At 43.5% G+C, this 16,885-nt stretch overlaps 2 protein-coding genes across 2 annotated transcripts in view; both read right to left on the bottom strand.

Moving 5' to 3' along the window:
• Positions 1-15,586, bottom strand: part of LOC309364408 (vomeronasal type-2 receptor 26-like) — a 49,544-nt gene extending 33,958 nt beyond the window's left edge. The window contains exons 1-2 of the mRNA XM_081901628.1: positions 15,371-15,586; positions 12,578-12,745 (exon numbers count right to left, since the gene is read on the bottom strand). Coding sequence (XP_081757754.1) covers positions 12,578-12,745; positions 15,371-15,504 — 302 coding nt within the window. The 5' untranslated portion in view covers positions 15,505-15,586. The remainder of the gene's footprint in view (positions 1-12,577; positions 12,746-15,370) is intronic.
• On the bottom strand, positions 6,140-10,524 carry LOC309364900 (vomeronasal type-2 receptor 26-like). Its single transcript, XM_081902899.1, has 3 exons — positions 10,110-10,524; positions 8,426-8,552; positions 6,140-7,074 (listed from the first exon to the last, which is right to left on the bottom strand). Exons 1-3 carry the CDS (start codon positions 10,419-10,421, stop codon positions 6,164-6,166), a joined length of 1,350 nt encoding a protein of 449 aa, XP_081759025.1. The 5' UTR covers positions 10,422-10,524; the 3' UTR covers positions 6,140-6,163.
• Positions 15,587-16,885: the final 1,299 nt, after the last annotated feature.

The raw sequence follows: 16,885 nt of genomic DNA, 5'->3' as shown, positions 1-16,885 counted from the left end.
GATCCACCCAAGCTGAGTTGATCCCAGCAACTGACATTCAGAGATATGCAGCCTCTTATCCTGGAAGTCATGTGTCTTTTAAAAGTGTCTCAGTTAGCAGCTGAAACAAAATAAAAAAATTCCTTCCAGTAGCACCTTAGAGACCAACTAAGCTTTTGTGTGCATGCACACTTCTTCACTATTTCCTGCGTAAGTGAATTTCTCCATTGGGCTACAGTATCCAAAAATTGCTTCCTATTTTCTATCTAGATTCTCAAAGTGGATTCTTCCAGGGATGCCTCTGAATATTAATTTTTCAGGAAAAGCCTGTCCTTTTTCACTTTCTGCATGATTTTATGCATCTCTATCATGTCCCACTTTTACAATCTTCATTCCTTAACTAGGGTCTACCAACCTTTTTAGGCCCCTAAAAACAACTGGATATTTTACAGTTCGAAGCTGTAAAAGGAAGTGGGAAAGAGCATCATTCTTTCCCACTTTCTTCTTCAGTTCCATGTTATTTTCAAGGGATTAAAAGGTGATCGCCCTCCGTATCTCATAACCGAGTGGACAACAGTGAGGGGCTAAGAGGATTCACAAACTTTTTCCCTCACCATACACATGGTTAGCTGGAATTGCAGTGAGAGGAAACTGCTTGCCTATACAGTGGGGGGCGGGGTTATTGGGGCATTGTATTTTTATTTTGTATTTTGTGGTTTGTAGAGTTTACTGCAGCCCTCAGGAAAATACTATCTGGGATCCAGATTATTTTTTAATTCCAACAACAACCTGTGGTTCCACTCAAGATTCAGAGGGGTGGGGACATTCAACTCTACAATTCTACAACTGTACAAAGGCCTCCGTTTATACGGTCCTGATCTTGCTCTTTGGCCAAACTCCCACTGTAGCTTACAAATCATTCCTAAAGCTGCCTATGACCTCAAGTTTATAATTTTAAAAGACATGGATAATAACAATAAAAGTAGCACAGCATTCTAAAATCGATTCATTTTAAAAACAATTCAAATCAAATTAATGGCAACCACTGGGCTAGAGTTTAGTGATGATTACGAAAAGAGGGGGTCAGACTGTGCATTGGCCAAAGGCCTGGTGGAACAGCTCTGTCTTGCAGGCCCTGCGGAAAGATGTCAATTCCCACAGGGCCCTAGTCTCTTGTGACAGGGTGTTCCACCAGATCGGGGCCACAGCCAAAAAAGCCCTGGTTCTGGTTGAGGCCAGTCTAACCTCCCTGTGGCCCAGGACCTCCAAGATTTTTTTATTTGAAGACAGTAAGGAGGAAAAGGAAAAGAGATTAGAAACTCCCCTCAGCCTCGGCCTCCACAAACAGTGGTCAGGACGATAGGAGCCAGAGCCAAGCAGCGCCTGAAGGGCCACTGTCTCCCTATCCCTGAAATAAGAACTATTTCCCTATGAAAGGGAACCATTGAGGAGGTGAGGGAGAAGCATGATATCCACGATGTATTTTATTATTTACACTTTAAGCTTGGTTACTGGGGGCTGGGGAAAGTTATCTGGAAGTTGCTCAGCAAAGCTTCTTGGAGATATGATTCCGCTAATGAGGAAGTCTCCAGGCAGGGAGTAACTCTGCGCTCCATTTTCTTCCCTCATCAAATTTAAGGAGCACTTTGCTTTCAGCTTCCCACAGACTTGTCATGTGACAAAGACACATGAGAGCATGTAAGAAATCAGAGTCTGTCTGCTTCAGTTGTGAGCAGAGTCAGTATGTAATCTCAGTCAAACTGTTTGGAAGCATGTTGTTTATGGAGAAGTTTATTTTAACTTAGTAAAGCTTTAATTCTTCAAAACTCTGCATTAGTAAATTACGCTGCGCGTCAAGACTTGAAGGTGCCTGAGAATCAGAGACAGCAGCAGAAGCCGCAGCAGGGAGGTCATTCTGGCTTGGCCTTCTATGCCTCTATTTTGACTTCTCCTTTCTCCCCCACAGCCAGTTAATCAGAAGAAGTCAACACCCTCCAGCACAGTGTGACACGTATAACCTCAGGCTTCCTTGGCTTCTGATGTTTGGGCAATTGCCAGAGCTGAGAGTTTGGCATGAACTTTGCTGCTGACAAGAACATTAGAAAAGTCCTGCTGCTGGTTCTGTTCGAAGCTTAATCCAATCCAGTATCCTGTTGTACCCAGTGGCCAACCCAGGTTGATGGCAACAGCTCTTTCCTGGAGTTGACTCCAGCAACTGGCATTCAGAAATAAGCAGCCTCTGATCCTGGCAGTCATGTGATAGCCTATTAAATGTGTCTCAGTAAGCAGCTGAAACAAAATAAAAAATAATTCCTTCCAGTAGGGCTGGACCCTACAAAGTTGATGGGTATTGCCATCCAAATGGTGTGTGCGCACTGCATCATGTGATCATTTCTGTGGGGCATGGCTTACCTGGGTCCCCACAATATTTTATTCAAGTTGGCACCCCTGACATCAAGGGTGCTTTCCTGTGGGACTGGAGACCCTGCACTCCAGGGAGATTCGGCTGGTACCTTCATTGTACACCTTTAGGTGCCAAGCGAAGCGTTCCTTTTTAAGCAGGACATTGGCTGATTGACATCCAAGGCCCTTTTAAATGTCTTCTGGTGGAGGCATTTTTGGCTAGTTTGTGTTCTTTTTTATTATGTATTTTGTCTTTTTTATATTGTCTTTTTATGTTGTGAACTACCCTGACATCTGTGGCTTATGGGCACTATAGAAATTTAATAAATAAAATAATAAGAATAAGAATAAAATCAAACTGAGGTGTCTGGCTTAGCTCGTTTCTGACTACCTAATATCAAGTTTCAGTCATGTCCTTCCATGTACTAAGTTTTCTCCTAGTCTTGTACTTTTGATCCTCATCAAAACTCACGTGCCAGAAATATTTCCATATGAAAGTTGCAGATTTCCATATGATCTTTTATCTATGTCCTTCATGTAGCTAGTAAAATGTCCCTTTTCTTCTAATTTAGCTTAGTTCATTTTGTACTATAGCAATTCAGTTGACAATGTCTTAAGCAGCTTAGGAAATTCAGCTATGAGTAATATGCAGTCTAACTCAAGATCGAAGAGGAATAATTTTAAGCAACAATAGGCAACTCCACAATTTGTATTAGTGAAGAATCGGGAATCAGAAGCTTTAAGAGGTCTACTGTCAATTATCTATCTCTTCCGCATCACAAGTGAGCTAAGGGAACTTTGACAACGATGCTTTCGGACCTTTTCCTCACCATACACATGGTTAGCTGGAATTGCAGTGAGAGCAAACTGCTTGTCTATGCAAGGGGGGAGGATTATTGGGGCATTGTTTTTTGATTATAAATTTTGTGGTTTCATAGTTATACTTTGATTTTGTTCTGTGAACCACCCTAAGACCTCCCGGTATAGGGTGGTATATAAATTGAGTACATAAGGATAATAATAATATTTGTGGAGTTTACTGCAGCCCTCAGGAAAATACTATCTGGGATCCAGATTATTTTTTTAATTCCAACAACAACCTGTGGTTCCACTCAAGATTCGGAGGGGTGGGGACATTCCACTCTACAATTCTACAACTGGACAAAGGCCTCGGTTTATTTATAGCGTCCTGATCTTGCTCTGTGGCCAAACTCCCACTGTAGCTTACAAATATCATTCCTAAAACTGCCTATGTCCTCAAGCTTATAATTTTAAAAGACATGGATAATAATAATAATAATAATAATAATAATAATAATAATAATAACAATAATAATAATTTTTATTTATATCCCGCCCTCCCCAGCCGAAGCCGGGCTCAGAGCGGCTAACAACAATAAAAGTAGCACAGCATTCTAAAATCAATTCATTTTAATATCACATCAAATCAAATTAATGGCAAACATTGGGCTAGAGTTCTGTGAGGATTACCAAAGGATGGGTTCAGACTGTGCATTGGCCAAAGGCCTGGTGCAACAGCTCTGTCTTGCAGGGCCTGCGGAAAGATGTCAATTCCCACAGGTCCCTAGTCTCTTGTGACAGGGTGTTCCACCAGATCGGGGCCACAGCCGAAAAATTCCTGGCTCTGGTTGAGGCCAGCCTAGCCTCCCTGTGGCCCAGGACCTCCAAGATGTTTTTATTTGACGACCAAAAGGAGCAAAAGGAAAAGAGATTAGAAACTCCCCTCAGCCTCGGCCTCCACAAACAGTGATCAGGATGATAGGAGCCAGAGCCCAGCAGCGCCTGAAGGGCCCCTGTCTCCCTATCCCTGAAACTAATTCCCTATGAAAGGGAACCATTGAGGAGGTGAGGGAGAAGCATGATATCCACGATGTATTTTATTATTTACTCTTTAAGCTTGGTTACTGGGGGCTGGGAAAAGTTATATGGAAGTTGCTCAGCAAAGCTTCTTGGAGATATGATTCTGCAAATGAGGAAGTCTCCAGGCCGTGAGTAACTCTGCGCTCCATTTTCTTCCCTCATCAAATTTAAGGAGCACTTTGTTTTCAGCTTCCCACAGACTTGTCATGTGACAAAGACACATGAGAGCAGAAGCAGCAAACAGGCTGGGAAGTGCTGGGACGGCACAGGCATTTGGGCCTGCTAAAGTTATTCAGGCCTAACTGCTAACTGTTGGGTCACTCTGACATGTGACAAAGTAGCCAGTTTCTCTTTTGTGCTCTCTGTAAGAAATCAGAGTCTGTCTGCTTCACTTGTGAGCAGAGTCAGTATGTAATCTCAGTCAAATGTTTGGAACCATGTTGTTTATGAAGAAGTTTATTTTAAAGTAGTAAAGCTTTTATTCTTTAAAACTCTGCATTATTAATTTACGCTGCGCGTCAAGACTTGATGGGGCATTAGAAGCAGAAGCCGCAGCAGGGAGGTCATTCTGGCTTGGCCTCCTACACCTCTATTTTGACTTCTCCTTTCTCCCCCACAGCCAGGAAATCAGAAGAAGTCAACACCCTCCAGCACAGTGTATAATCTCAGGCTTCCTTGGCTTCTGATGTTTGGGCAATTGCCAGGGATCTCTCTTGAGCTTTGGGAAGAATAAACCACTATCATTTTTATAATGAAAAGGGGAAGAAAGTTCCTAGGATCTCTACATGGTTCATGGGGCGGGGACAGAGCTGGGGGAAAATATGTTTACACCAAATCACAGATGTGGCTTCAAACTGCAACATGAGTCACTTGCATTTCAGGGATGAGTTTGGCTTGAACTTTGCTAAGAACAGCCCTGCTGGTTAGTCTAAACTCCCATCTAGTCCTGCAACACAGTGGCCTATCAGACATTGCTGAGAAGCTCACAAGCAGGGCATGAAACCAATGGGCCTTGCCAGGCACTGGTCACCAGTGACTGGCATTGGGTGGAAGTAACTATGCACTGCATGATTCAATCTTTTGTTTGCTCTCAATCTCCCAACCTTCAGATTCATTGGATGTCTATGAGTGCTGGTGCTATATAAGAGAGGGAGACAAAAAGGATGGATCCTGCCCTTCTCCAGAAGCTCAGTGCAAATAAGTGAGAGGTCTGCTCCATGGGGGTGAATGGGGACTGCCCCACCAATCTCAACCTGCCTTCATGCCACCACCACTCACCTGCCTTCTTACTTGCAAGTGGTGGTTCTTGTCCATCATTGTCTCTGGCTCCAGCTATCGTGGTGCCCCTCTCACTCCCACCAAAGAGACAGCTGTCACATTCATTGGTTGATGCTCACCTTGAAAACCCTAAATTACATTGGCCATGTATATCTAAAGGAGTGTCTCCACACCCATCGTCCAGACCAGATACTGAGGTCCAGCTCCAAGGGCCTTCAGGTGGTTCCCTCAAGCATTAATACACTCAAGTGAGATTCCGTTTTTCAGTTGCAGTGTTTAATACTACAAGCAGAATTACACTAAGTTATTATTTAGGCTTAAGTTATGAACTGAGGAAGAAAGGAAGGTGGGTCATGTCAAAGTACATATTGGAGATGGTAGAGAAAGTTAATTATGTATGAAGAGGGAGGCTGCACTCCAGTAGACTCTACAGGTAGGGTTATCCCTAAAACTTTTATGTCCAGAAACTCTCCAGGGATGTGGTTCAATGATTCCCTTTCATCCTTCAAGATGAATGAAAAATGAAGAGCAAACTTTATCTAAGAAGATACATTCATTCCCAAGGCAACTCTGTGTGTTTCATTACTACTGTGGTGGAAAACAGTTATAAATATGTTAAGAATCAGGCAACAACTTTAGTTTTTGTGGCCAGGTGTTCCTTTGTGTTCAGATCAGGCCTCAGCACAAGAATGTAGCATTTGGGAATGAAGATGCAGCCCAGAAGCCCAGCACTAGAAGCCAAGATAGAGAAGATCTGCACAGCTACCATGTATTTCCCCTTTGTGCTCAGGTAGGTGGGCACAAAGGAGACCCAAACGCTGCAAAAGACCAGCATGCTGAAGGTGATCAGCTTGGCTTCATTGAAGGCACCAGGCAGCTTCCTGGCCAGGAAAGCCACCGTGAAGCAGATGGCAGCCAGGAAGCCCATGTAACCCAGGGCAGCATAAAACATGGTCACAGACCCTTCATTGCATTGCAGGGTGATCTCTCCAGCCTGGAAATGCTTGTCAGAGTCTGGGAATGGGGGAGAGATGCCCAGCCAAATGATGCAAATGACCATTTGGACACTGGAACAGGAAATGACAATGGAGTTGGCTAGACTTTTCCCTAACCATCTCCTCACCCTGTTCCCTGGCTTTGTGGCCAGGAAGGCCAGCACCACCATGATGGTTTTGGACAGCAAAGAAGATACAGCAACTGAGAAGATGGTGCTGAAGGCCGTTTGTCGAAGGAGGCAGGTGACTTTCCTGGGACGGCCAAGGAAGAGGAAGCAGGACAAAAAGGACAGCAGGAGGGAGACAAGGAGGATGTAGGAGAGGTCCCTGTTGTTGGCTTTGACTATGGGAGTTTCCTTGTGTTTAATGAAGATCCCTACAACAAAGCCTGTGGTCAAGGACAGGAAGAGAGCCAAAGAAGTCAGGAGAATCCCCAAATATTCTTTATATGATAGGAAGGTGATAATCCTCGGAATGCAGTGATCTCGGTCCTTGTTTGGATATTCTTCTTCTGGACATTTGGTGCAACGCTCTGCATCTGAGGAGAAGAAAAAGAATGGCTTTGGCTTTGCTTACAGACATATTCTATTACATGTCGAGAAACACACTCATATGGGAGATATCAGAAAATGAGGTTTACAAGCTGAAGAAACTATAGACTATACAGCAAAGATCACAGACGTAATACACACACAAAAAGTCATAATAAAAGCATAACTTTAAAATAAACAACATATCAAATAAAGCAAAATTCAATAATATTCAATCATAATACTAAGGAATAGTAAACAGTAAAAATTAATATCAGCAAATAATAAACAGTTTACACTTATCATGTACAATTAAGAATTACTAAGCTATAATCAACAAAGGTCCATATAGTGAAAGCTATGGTTTTCCTAGTAGTGATGTATAGAAGTGAGAGCTGGACCATAAAGAAGGCTGATCGCTGAAGAATTGATGCTTTTGAATTATGGTGGTGGAGGAGACTTGAAAGTCCCATGGACTGCAAGAACATCAAACCTATCCATTCTGAAGGAATGCTCACTGGAAGGACAAATCCTGAAGCTGAGGCTCCAATACTTTGGCCACCTCATGAGAAGAGAAGACTCCCTGGAAAAGACATTGATGTTGGGAAAGGTTAAGGGCACAAGGAGAAGGGGACGAAAGAGGACGAGATGGTTGGAAAGTGTTCTCCAAGCTACCAGCATGTGTTTGACCAAACTGCGGGAGGCAGTGGAAGACAGTAGTGACTGGAGTGCTCAGGTCCATGGGGTCACGAAGGGTCGGACACGACTAAACCACTAAACAACAACAATCAGTAAAAAACAGCATCACAATGAATAAAATACCACAAAACATGCAAACCATGTAAAAGGATCAAACTAAGAAAAAAAGACACACAACTTATGATTTATTTATTTTTAATATCCTTGAACTCCTCTCTTCCAATCTGCTACAGCTGTTCTCAAACTCCTTGTCTAGGATATCCAATAACTTCCTGCTGAAATCCCATATTTTTTAATTGTTCTACAATGCAATGGAATGGAATGTTCACCTAATTTTCTCTATTTCTCATTTATTTTGAAGACATCTTTAATTTCCTTTTGTGAGGGTGGTTCTGGTTCTGTGATCCTAGAAGGCTTGGCACAAAATAGCCAAAGCTGTGCCTTATGGGCAGGGCAGGCTGAACCCAATTTGCACCCATGAGATTGCTTCCTGCGGGTCATTTCTTTCAAATTACTTCCTGGAAGGAGGTTAAAAATGCAGAAATCAAAAATGGATCTGCATCCAAATGTGTCTTTAGAATCTTCACAGAATGTTTCCGACTGATATGTTGCCCTATTCATATTCTCCCCACAAATTCCATCTACTGTGGCGTCACCCACCTTCCTGTGTAGATATGGTCCCTTCCGCACACAGAACACAAGCATAGCAGCAAACCGGCTCTCCTTCTTGAACCACCTTGGCATATCCTGGGCGACACCTTTTGGTACACCTGGCGTGAGGAACAGTCTAGCCATGAAGAAAAGATGGCACATTAAAGGGGAAGTGTCAGCAATATTTGTGCCTATGGAAGTCACTCAAAGAGTCTGGAAAGAACCCAGTAGGGTCTCCAGTCCCACAAGAAAGCACCCTTGATGTCAGGGGTGCCAACTTGAATAAAATATTGTGGGGGCCCAGGTAAACTGCACAACACATAATCGATGCCCATCAACTTTATGGGGCCCCAGCCCCCTCAAATATTTTATTGTGGGGGCCAAAGCCCCCACAGCTCCTAGGAGTTGGCTCCTATGCTTGATGTAGAATGGAAGCCTTCCTGCTGTGTTTGACATGGGATGGGAGGGTGTTCCACAGGGCGTGCGCCAACACCGAGTAGGCCCTTTGCCTGGTTCCCTGTAACCTTACTTCTTGCAAGGATGGAACCACCAGAAGGTCCTCGGCACTCGACCTCAGTTTCTTTGCAGTTTGAATTGTGCTAAGAAATGTACTGAAAAGAGTATTAATACATAGGTCTTTGAACAACTGGACTGAGGCACAGTCTAATAAAAAAAGAAGGTACATTCAGGGGAAGTATTTGTGTGCCAGGAGAATTTGTGTCTATGGAGTTGATTCATAGAGTTTGGAAACAACCCAATAAGTTCTCTAGGCACAGGGCAAAAGATGCAGAAAGAAAAGAAAAGAAAAATCCCATCCCAGAACAGCAGCAATAAAACACTCTGATGAAGAGCAGTATTTAAACATAGAGTATGATCACATCTTATGCAGGGGTTACATTCCGGGGAAGGAGTAGTATATGCAAAAATGTATATACAGTGGTACCATGGTTCTTGAATGGCTTGGCTCCCAAACAAATCAGCTCCCGAACGCTGCAAACCCGGAAGCAAGTGATCCGGTTTGTGAACATTTTTTGGAAGCCAAACGTCTGAGGAGGCTTTCAATTGAGTGCAGGAACCTCCCACAGCCAATTGGAAGCCATACCTTGATTTTCAAACAGTTTGGGGAGTTGAGCAGACTTCTGGAATGGATTAAGTTCCAGAACCAAAATTCCACTGCACTCTAATGAGCCCCTTGGAACGGCTCCAGCACAACCACCCTGACCTTCAGGAGCTGGCATGCCAAGCAGGCCTTACTCCCAAGCTCTCTGGTTTGCTCACTGGGCTCCAGGATGCTCTTGCGTGGGCTCTGAGATGTTGTCATGAGATCTCGCAGGGCCGGGCTGGATTAACCATTAAGCAGAATAAGTACGTGCTTAGGGCATCCAGGGAAGGCGGGGACCACAGGAATTTTTCTGTTGCTGGATTTACCATGGACCATATTGTGCAGCTCAATCAGGTTCCACAAAAAGGCTCCCACAATAAATGAAAAAATTACATACATACAAACATACAAACATACATGTGTGTGTGTATCTGCACATGAAGAGCATTATACACATTTAATAATTTACTTAATTAATTATAATGAAAGCATCAGCCAAACTTCCAAAAGATTATACTTGAATTCCTCTTGGAAATATTCAACAGATTACTAGATCTTCATGTGTATCATGTGGAATAAAGGGGCTCTTACCTGGTTGAACCACTTGGGCCACACAATAGCTTCTGGGTTAATGGCCAGCTTGAAGTCAGTGGATGCCTCTCTATCTATACTCCCAATTTTCACTCTAACACAAGACTCATTGGGAAGCACCACCCAATTCTCAATGTCAAACATGATTGGCAGCTCCCCATTCTCACCCAAATACAATCCACCCATGGAAGTGTTCAACAACCGGGTTTCTCTTAAGAAAGCGTGAAGCTGGAATGACAGGGAAAACACCAGCATTTCAAAGCATTTTGGACATCTCATCCCTTCTCCCTTTGAACTCCAAAGTCCTGGCATACCTGGCCTCGTTGGAATTTACAGAGCACTAAACACCAGAACTTAAAAAGCATTTTAGATGCCTCAATCCCTGCTTCCTTGGAACTCAAAACTCCTGTTGTGCCACAACTTAACCTACTGGCAAGACTAAAGAGACAGCCTCCAGGTGGAGGGACGTCTGCTTTTAACTTGTTTTCGCTTCTTATGCTTTTATTATATGGTCTTAGGTTTTTTATTGCAGTAGACCACCTTGATATTGCATTCGTGTCTAAATCAATGAGAATGCTTATTGTAGAGCTGGTAGAAAGAACTTCAATTTCTAGAAAGGGAAAGGAAATACCTGCCATGGGTGTAGCCTTTGACATGCCAACTGGTCTCCTCCACCCGCCATCAACATCTGCTTTGATCTGGATGAACAGGCAACATTTAAAGCATGTGCCATGATTTGGACACTGAAGTATGTTCTGTGGCTGTCTTGAGACAGAACAGTCTGCAGCTCCTCTTCAGACGGCACCTCCGGATTCTCCACATCTCTGCATCTTGTCCAACCTCTCATAGCGAGGACGTGCTTTGAGTATGAACAACTAAATGCTTTTTGCCGATAAAGATTAAAAAGATGGGACTCTGATTTACAGCAGTCACGTTTGCTCCTTATTTTGGTCTTCATTACAAAGGAGAATGAACCATGGATATACTTCAGGTACTTGGGACTGAAAGACAAATTCATGTCAATGTCTTGAAAAGCTGTTGTGAGCCATACTTTTGGCCCAATTTGTTTCTCGAGTTCTTGTTGTAATTTCATGATGATAAACAATCCCCTATAACTGCTTACATAGTAAAGGAATACATTGGTCTCTATCCATAGGGCAACTGATTCACTTTGTGTGAACATCTTTTCTGGTATTCTTACTGAAAAGGCAACACAAATTCCGTTGCTGGCCATCAGAGATGTCAAGGCACTCAAGAACCTTTCTCCATTCTCATTCTCTGGAGCAAAGAGGCCGATCCACGTCCATCCAAAATGCTGGAGCATCTTTACAATCCCCAAGTACTGAACTTCTTCATTGGGGACCATGCGGTAGACTTTGGTGTTCTCATCAACAACCCCAGATACAAAGCCATAACTGATCTGGATTGGGGAAGAAAAAGTGCAGTGTTTCATTTTCAGGACAAAGTACAGGATTAGCCTGAAATATTAAATACGTAAGAAATATTGTGCTGGCCAGGGCTGATAGTTTTATTTTGAAACTTTGGGCAGTTGCAAAACTAGCAAAGTCTCTGAGTTCAAGAGTCATAGAATCATAGAGTTGGAAGCGACCCTGAGGTTCATCTTGGCCTCCCCCCTGCAATGCAGCTGTCCCATAAGGGGATCAAGACTGCAACCTTGACGCTGGCAGAACCACACTCTAACCAACTGAGCTATCGAGATTAACATAGCTCAGGATTTTCTCCGTCTTTGATGACTCTTTTTGACTCTGCTTACGATAAAGTGAATTTATTTTGCTGCTGAACCTCTTTTGTGTCCCACCCTTCATACCTGTGGGATTTTGTACATGCCTGACGTGGTTGAAATCACTTTGGAGATGATGGAATTGGCTCCTTCAAGAACAGCCAAGATATTACTCCATTTTCCACAGCGATAGTTTGGAATATTCCTTTCCCCACCTGCAAGCAGGTCTAGCATGGCATCAGAAGTGATCCTTGCATTGTAATAGTTCTCATAGAGGCTGTAGCCCAATGTGATATTGTGTAAGAGCCTGGGATCCCGGTTGATCTCTTGGATGGTGAACAAGAAGGACAAGATGTGCCAGTAGAACCTAAATGGCAATCTGTATGAAATCAATCAAATAAAAAGTGTCAAACCATTCACCTTTTAATGAAAATAAATCATGATCAAGCTCATTTATACACTTGTGTTCTTCAACAAGCAACACAGCAGCACAGAAGGTAAAAATAGAGCATGTCTGGGAACATGCAACCCACTAGCTGCTGCAAAACTCAAGTTCCCTTCAGCCACTGCCAGCAAGGCCAGTGATCAGGGGTGATGGGAACTGCAGTCCTGCAACATCTGGAAGACCAGAGTCCTCACCTCTAAAATGGAGACTATTTCCCTAGTAAACAGCAGCCATTAGGGTGCAGTAGAAAAACGTGACGTCCTTCTGCATATAATTACTTACTCGTCCTTAAACCTGGTTAATGGGGGCTGTGAAAAGATGTATGGAAGTTGTAGACCAAACACATTTGGAGATATTATCCCGCCAATGAGGAAGTCGCCAGTCTGGAGATAATTCTGTGCTTTGATTCCTTCCCGGATCGGATTCAAGGGGCATTTTGCCTTCAGGTTTCTACAGGATTCAAGCAAAATGAGCAGCATCAGCATCTGGGATCTCATTCTGACTGATTGCTACACGTCTCTTGTGAGTGCTCCTCTCTCCCCCATAGCCAGCTACATCAGAAGAAGCCCCAAAACTCATATTTAACCAATATGGGTAGTGGTCAGCTATACCTTCAGAGGCATTAAACCTCATACAGATGTACCCCACCCCCCCTTACTCTCAATCATGACTCAGTCTGTCTCTGACACAGGTGATCTTCTGTGTACCAACTTTCCCCTCAGGAACAAGGCAGAATAAATAATGATGATTTTGATAATTATTAGGGGAAGGAAGTTCGTCTCTGCAACAACCTGAAGTTTCTGTGTGGCCTGAGGGGCAGGAACAGAGTTGCAGATAAACATGGTTGCGAGGAATCAAAGTCGCTGCCCCAAAGTTTGACATGGGTCACATGGTGAGTGAGAGTTTGGCCTGAACTTTGCTGCTGACTAGAGCATTAGAAGAGTCCTGCTGCTGGTTCTGTTCAAAGCCTAATCTAATCCAGTATCATGTTGCACCCAGTGGCCAATCAGAAATTTCTGGGATCCACCCAACCTGATGGCAATAGAGTTGATCCCAGCAACTGACATTCAGAGATATGCAGCATCTGATACTGGAAGTCATGTGTCTTTTAAAAGTGTCTCAGTTAGCAGCTGAAACAAAATTTAAAAAAATCTTTCCAGTAGGGCTGGACCTACAAGGCTGATGGGTATTCCCATCCTAATTGTGTGTGCGCACTGCATCATGTGATCGTTGATGTGGGGCATGGCTTACCTGGGTCCCCACACTATTTTATTCAAGTTGGCACTCCTGACATCAAGCGTGCTTTCTTGAGGGACTGGAGACCCTCCTCTCCAGGGAGGTTCGGCTGCTACCTTCATTGTACATCTTTAGGTGCCAAGTGAAACATTCCTTTTTAACCAGGCCTTTGGCTGATTGACATCCAATGCCCTTTGAACTGTCTTCTGGGTAGAGGGATTATTGGTTAGTTTATGTTATTTTTATTATGTATTTTGTCTTTTTCATATTGTATTTTTATGTTGTGAACCACCCTGACATCTGTGGCTTATGGGCGCTATAGAAATTTAATAAATAAAATAATAAGAATAAGAATAAAATCAAACTGAGGTGTCTGGCTTAGCTCATTTCTGACTACCTAATATCAAGTTTCAGTCATGTCCTTCCATGTACTAAGTTTTCTCCTAGTCTTGTACTTTTGATCCACATCAAAACTCACATGCCAAAATAGTTTAATGTCCCTTTTCTTCTAATTTAGCTAAGTTCATTTTGCACTATAGCAATTCATTTGACGACGTCTTAAGCAGCTTAGGAAATTCAGCTATGAATAAATGCAGTCTGACTCAAGATCAAAGAGCCTGGTACAGGAATGATTTCAAGCCACAATGGCAACTCCACAATTGCTATTAGTGAAGAATGGGGAATAAGAAATTTTAAGAGGTCTACTGTGAATTATCTATTTCCTCGGCATTACAAGTGAGCTAAGGGAACTTTGACAATGATACTTTTGGACCTTTTTATCACCATATACATGGTTTTATCACCATATACATGGAATTGCAGTGAGAGGAAACTGCTTGCCTATGCAGTAGGAGGTTGGGGTTATTGAGGCATTGTTTTTGATTTTGTATTTTGTGGTTTCATAGTTATACTTTGATTTTGTTCTGTGAACCGCCCTGAGACCTCCCGGTATAGGGTGCTATATAAATTGAGTAAATAATGATAATAATAATATCTGTGGAGTTTACTGCAGCCCTCAGGAAAATACTATCTGGGATCCAGATTATTTTTTAATTCCAACAACAACCTGTGGTTCCACTCAAGATTCAGAGGGGTCGGGACATTCAACTCTACAATTCTACAACTGGACAAAGGCCTCAGTTTATTTATAGCATCTTTATTTTGCTCTTTGGGAAATCTCCCACTATAGCTTACAAATATTATTCCTAAAACAGCCTATGTCCTCAAGCTTATAATTTTAAAAGACATGGATAATAATAATAATCAATTTTTATTCATACTCCACCCTGCACAGCCAAAGCCAGGCTCAGAGCGGCTAACAACAATAAAAGTAGCACAGCATTCTAAAATCATTTCATTTTAAAATCAGTTCAAATCACATTAATGGCAACCATTGGGCTAGAGTTTTGTGAGGATTACCAAAGGAGGGGGTCAGACTGTGCCTGGACAAAGGCCTGGTGGAACAGCTCTGTCTTGCAGGCCCTGAGGAAAGATGTCAAGTCCCGCAGGGCCCTAGTCTCTTGGGACAGAGCGTTCCACCAGATCGGGACCACAGCCGAAAAGTTCCTGGCTATGGTTGAGGCCAACCTAGCCTCCCTGTGGCCCAGGACCTCCAAGATGTTTTTATTTGAAGACCAAAAGGAGCAAAAGGAAAAGAGATTAGAAACTGCCATCAGCCTCAGCCTCCACAAACAGTGATCAGGATGATAGGAGCCAGAGTCCAGCAGCGCCTGAAGGGCCCCTGTCTCCCTATCCCTGAAATAAGAACTATTTCCCTGTGAAAGGGAACTACTGAAGCGGTGGTGAAGCCTGATATCCATGATGTATTTAATTATTTACACTTTAAGCTTGGTTACTGGAGGCCAGGAAAGGTTATATGGAAGTTGCACAACAAAGCTTCTTGGAGATATGATTCCTCTAAGGAGGAAGTCTCCAGGCCGCGAGTAACTCTGCGCTTCATTTTCTTCCCTCATCAAATTTAAGGAGCACTTTGCTTTCAGCTTCCCATAGACTTGTCATGTGACAAAGACACATGAGAGCAGAAGCAGCAAAGCAGGCTGGGAAGTGCTGGGACTGCAAAGTCATTTGGGCCTCCTAAAGTTATTCAGGCCAGACTGCTAACTGTTGGGTCACTCTGACATGTGACAAAGTAGCCAGTTTCTCTTTTGTGCTCTCTGTAAGAAATCAGAGTCTGTCTGCTTAAGTTGTGAGCAGAATCAGTATGTAATCTCAGTCAAACTGTTTGGAACCAGGTTGCTTATGAAGAAGTTTATTTTAACTTAGTAAAGCTTTTATTCTTTAAAACTCTGCATTATTAATTTACGCTGCGCGTCAAGACTTGATGGGGCATTAGAAGCAGAAGCCGCAGCAGGGATGTCATTCTGGCTTGGCCTCCTACACCTCTATTTTGACCTCTCCTTTCTCCCCCACAGCCAGGAAATCAGAAGAAGTCAACACCTTCCAGCACAGTGTGACACGTATAACCTCAGGCTTCCTTGGCTTCTGATGTTTGGGCAATTGCCAGGGATCTCTCTTGAGCTTTGGGAAGAATAAACCACTATCATTTTTATAATGAAAAGGGGAAGAAAGTTCTTGGGATCTCTACATGGTTCAAGGGACAATAACCTCTCCCCGCTTAAAACAGGTGGCGCCCTTTGCGTGGACGCGCGCAGCCCCTAGATCTGGAGCAGCTCCAACAGCATAGGCTTGGCTTTGCCTTCCCTCAGGTGGGATTCCTGGAGGTCTCTGCCTACCTGAGTCAGTTGTCCAATCCCACCTGGGGGAAGCATTGCCAAGGAGACCAGGCCAGGTAGGGGAGGGATTACCTGCCCATACAATAGAGGGAGGATCTTACCTGGGAATCCTCACTTGGCTCCAAATATGTTTACACCAAATCACAGATGTGGCTTCAAACTGCAACATGAGTCACTTGATTTCGGGGATGAGTTTGGCTTGAACTTTGCTAAGAACAGCCCTGCTGGTTAGTCTAAACTCCCATCTAGTCCTGCAACACAGTGGCCTATCAGACATTGCTGAGAAGCTCACAAGCAGGGCATGAAACCAATGGGCCTTGCCAGGCACTGGTCACCAGCAACTGGCAATTGGGGGAAGTAACTATGCACTGCATGATTGAATATTATGTTTGCTCTCAATCTCCCAACCTTCCGATTCATTGGATGTCTATGAGTGCTGGTGCTATACAAGAGAGGGAGACAAAAGGGATGCATCCTGCCCTTCTTCAGCAGCTCAGGGCAAACAAGTGAGACGTCTGGTCCATGGGGGTGAGTGGGGGCCACCCCACCAATCTCAACCTGCCTTCATGCCACCACCACTCACCTGCCTTCCTACTTACAA

The sequence above is a fragment of the Podarcis melisellensis genome, assembly GCF_964234715.1.
Source record: "Podarcis melisellensis genome assembly, chromosome: 2".
In the NCBI taxonomy this organism is placed as follows: domain Eukaryota; kingdom Metazoa; phylum Chordata; class Lepidosauria; order Squamata; family Lacertidae; genus Podarcis; species Podarcis melisellensis.
This window is presented reverse-complemented; position numbering and strand designations above follow the sequence as displayed.

Coding starts and splice junctions, on each gene's coding strand:
- LOC309364900 (XM_081902899.1), bottom strand. CDS start 10,421: ATGCCAGGACTTTGGAGTTCAAAGGGAGAAGGGATGAGATGTCCAAAA. Junction 8,553..10,109: donor GGCCCAAGTGGTTCAACCAG/GTAAGAGCCCCT, acceptor CTTCATGGCTAG/ACTGTTCCTCACGCCAGGTG. Junction 7,075..8,425: donor GACCATATCTACACAGGAAG/GTGGGTGACGCC, acceptor TCTTCTCCTCAG/ATGCAGAGCGTTGCACCAAA.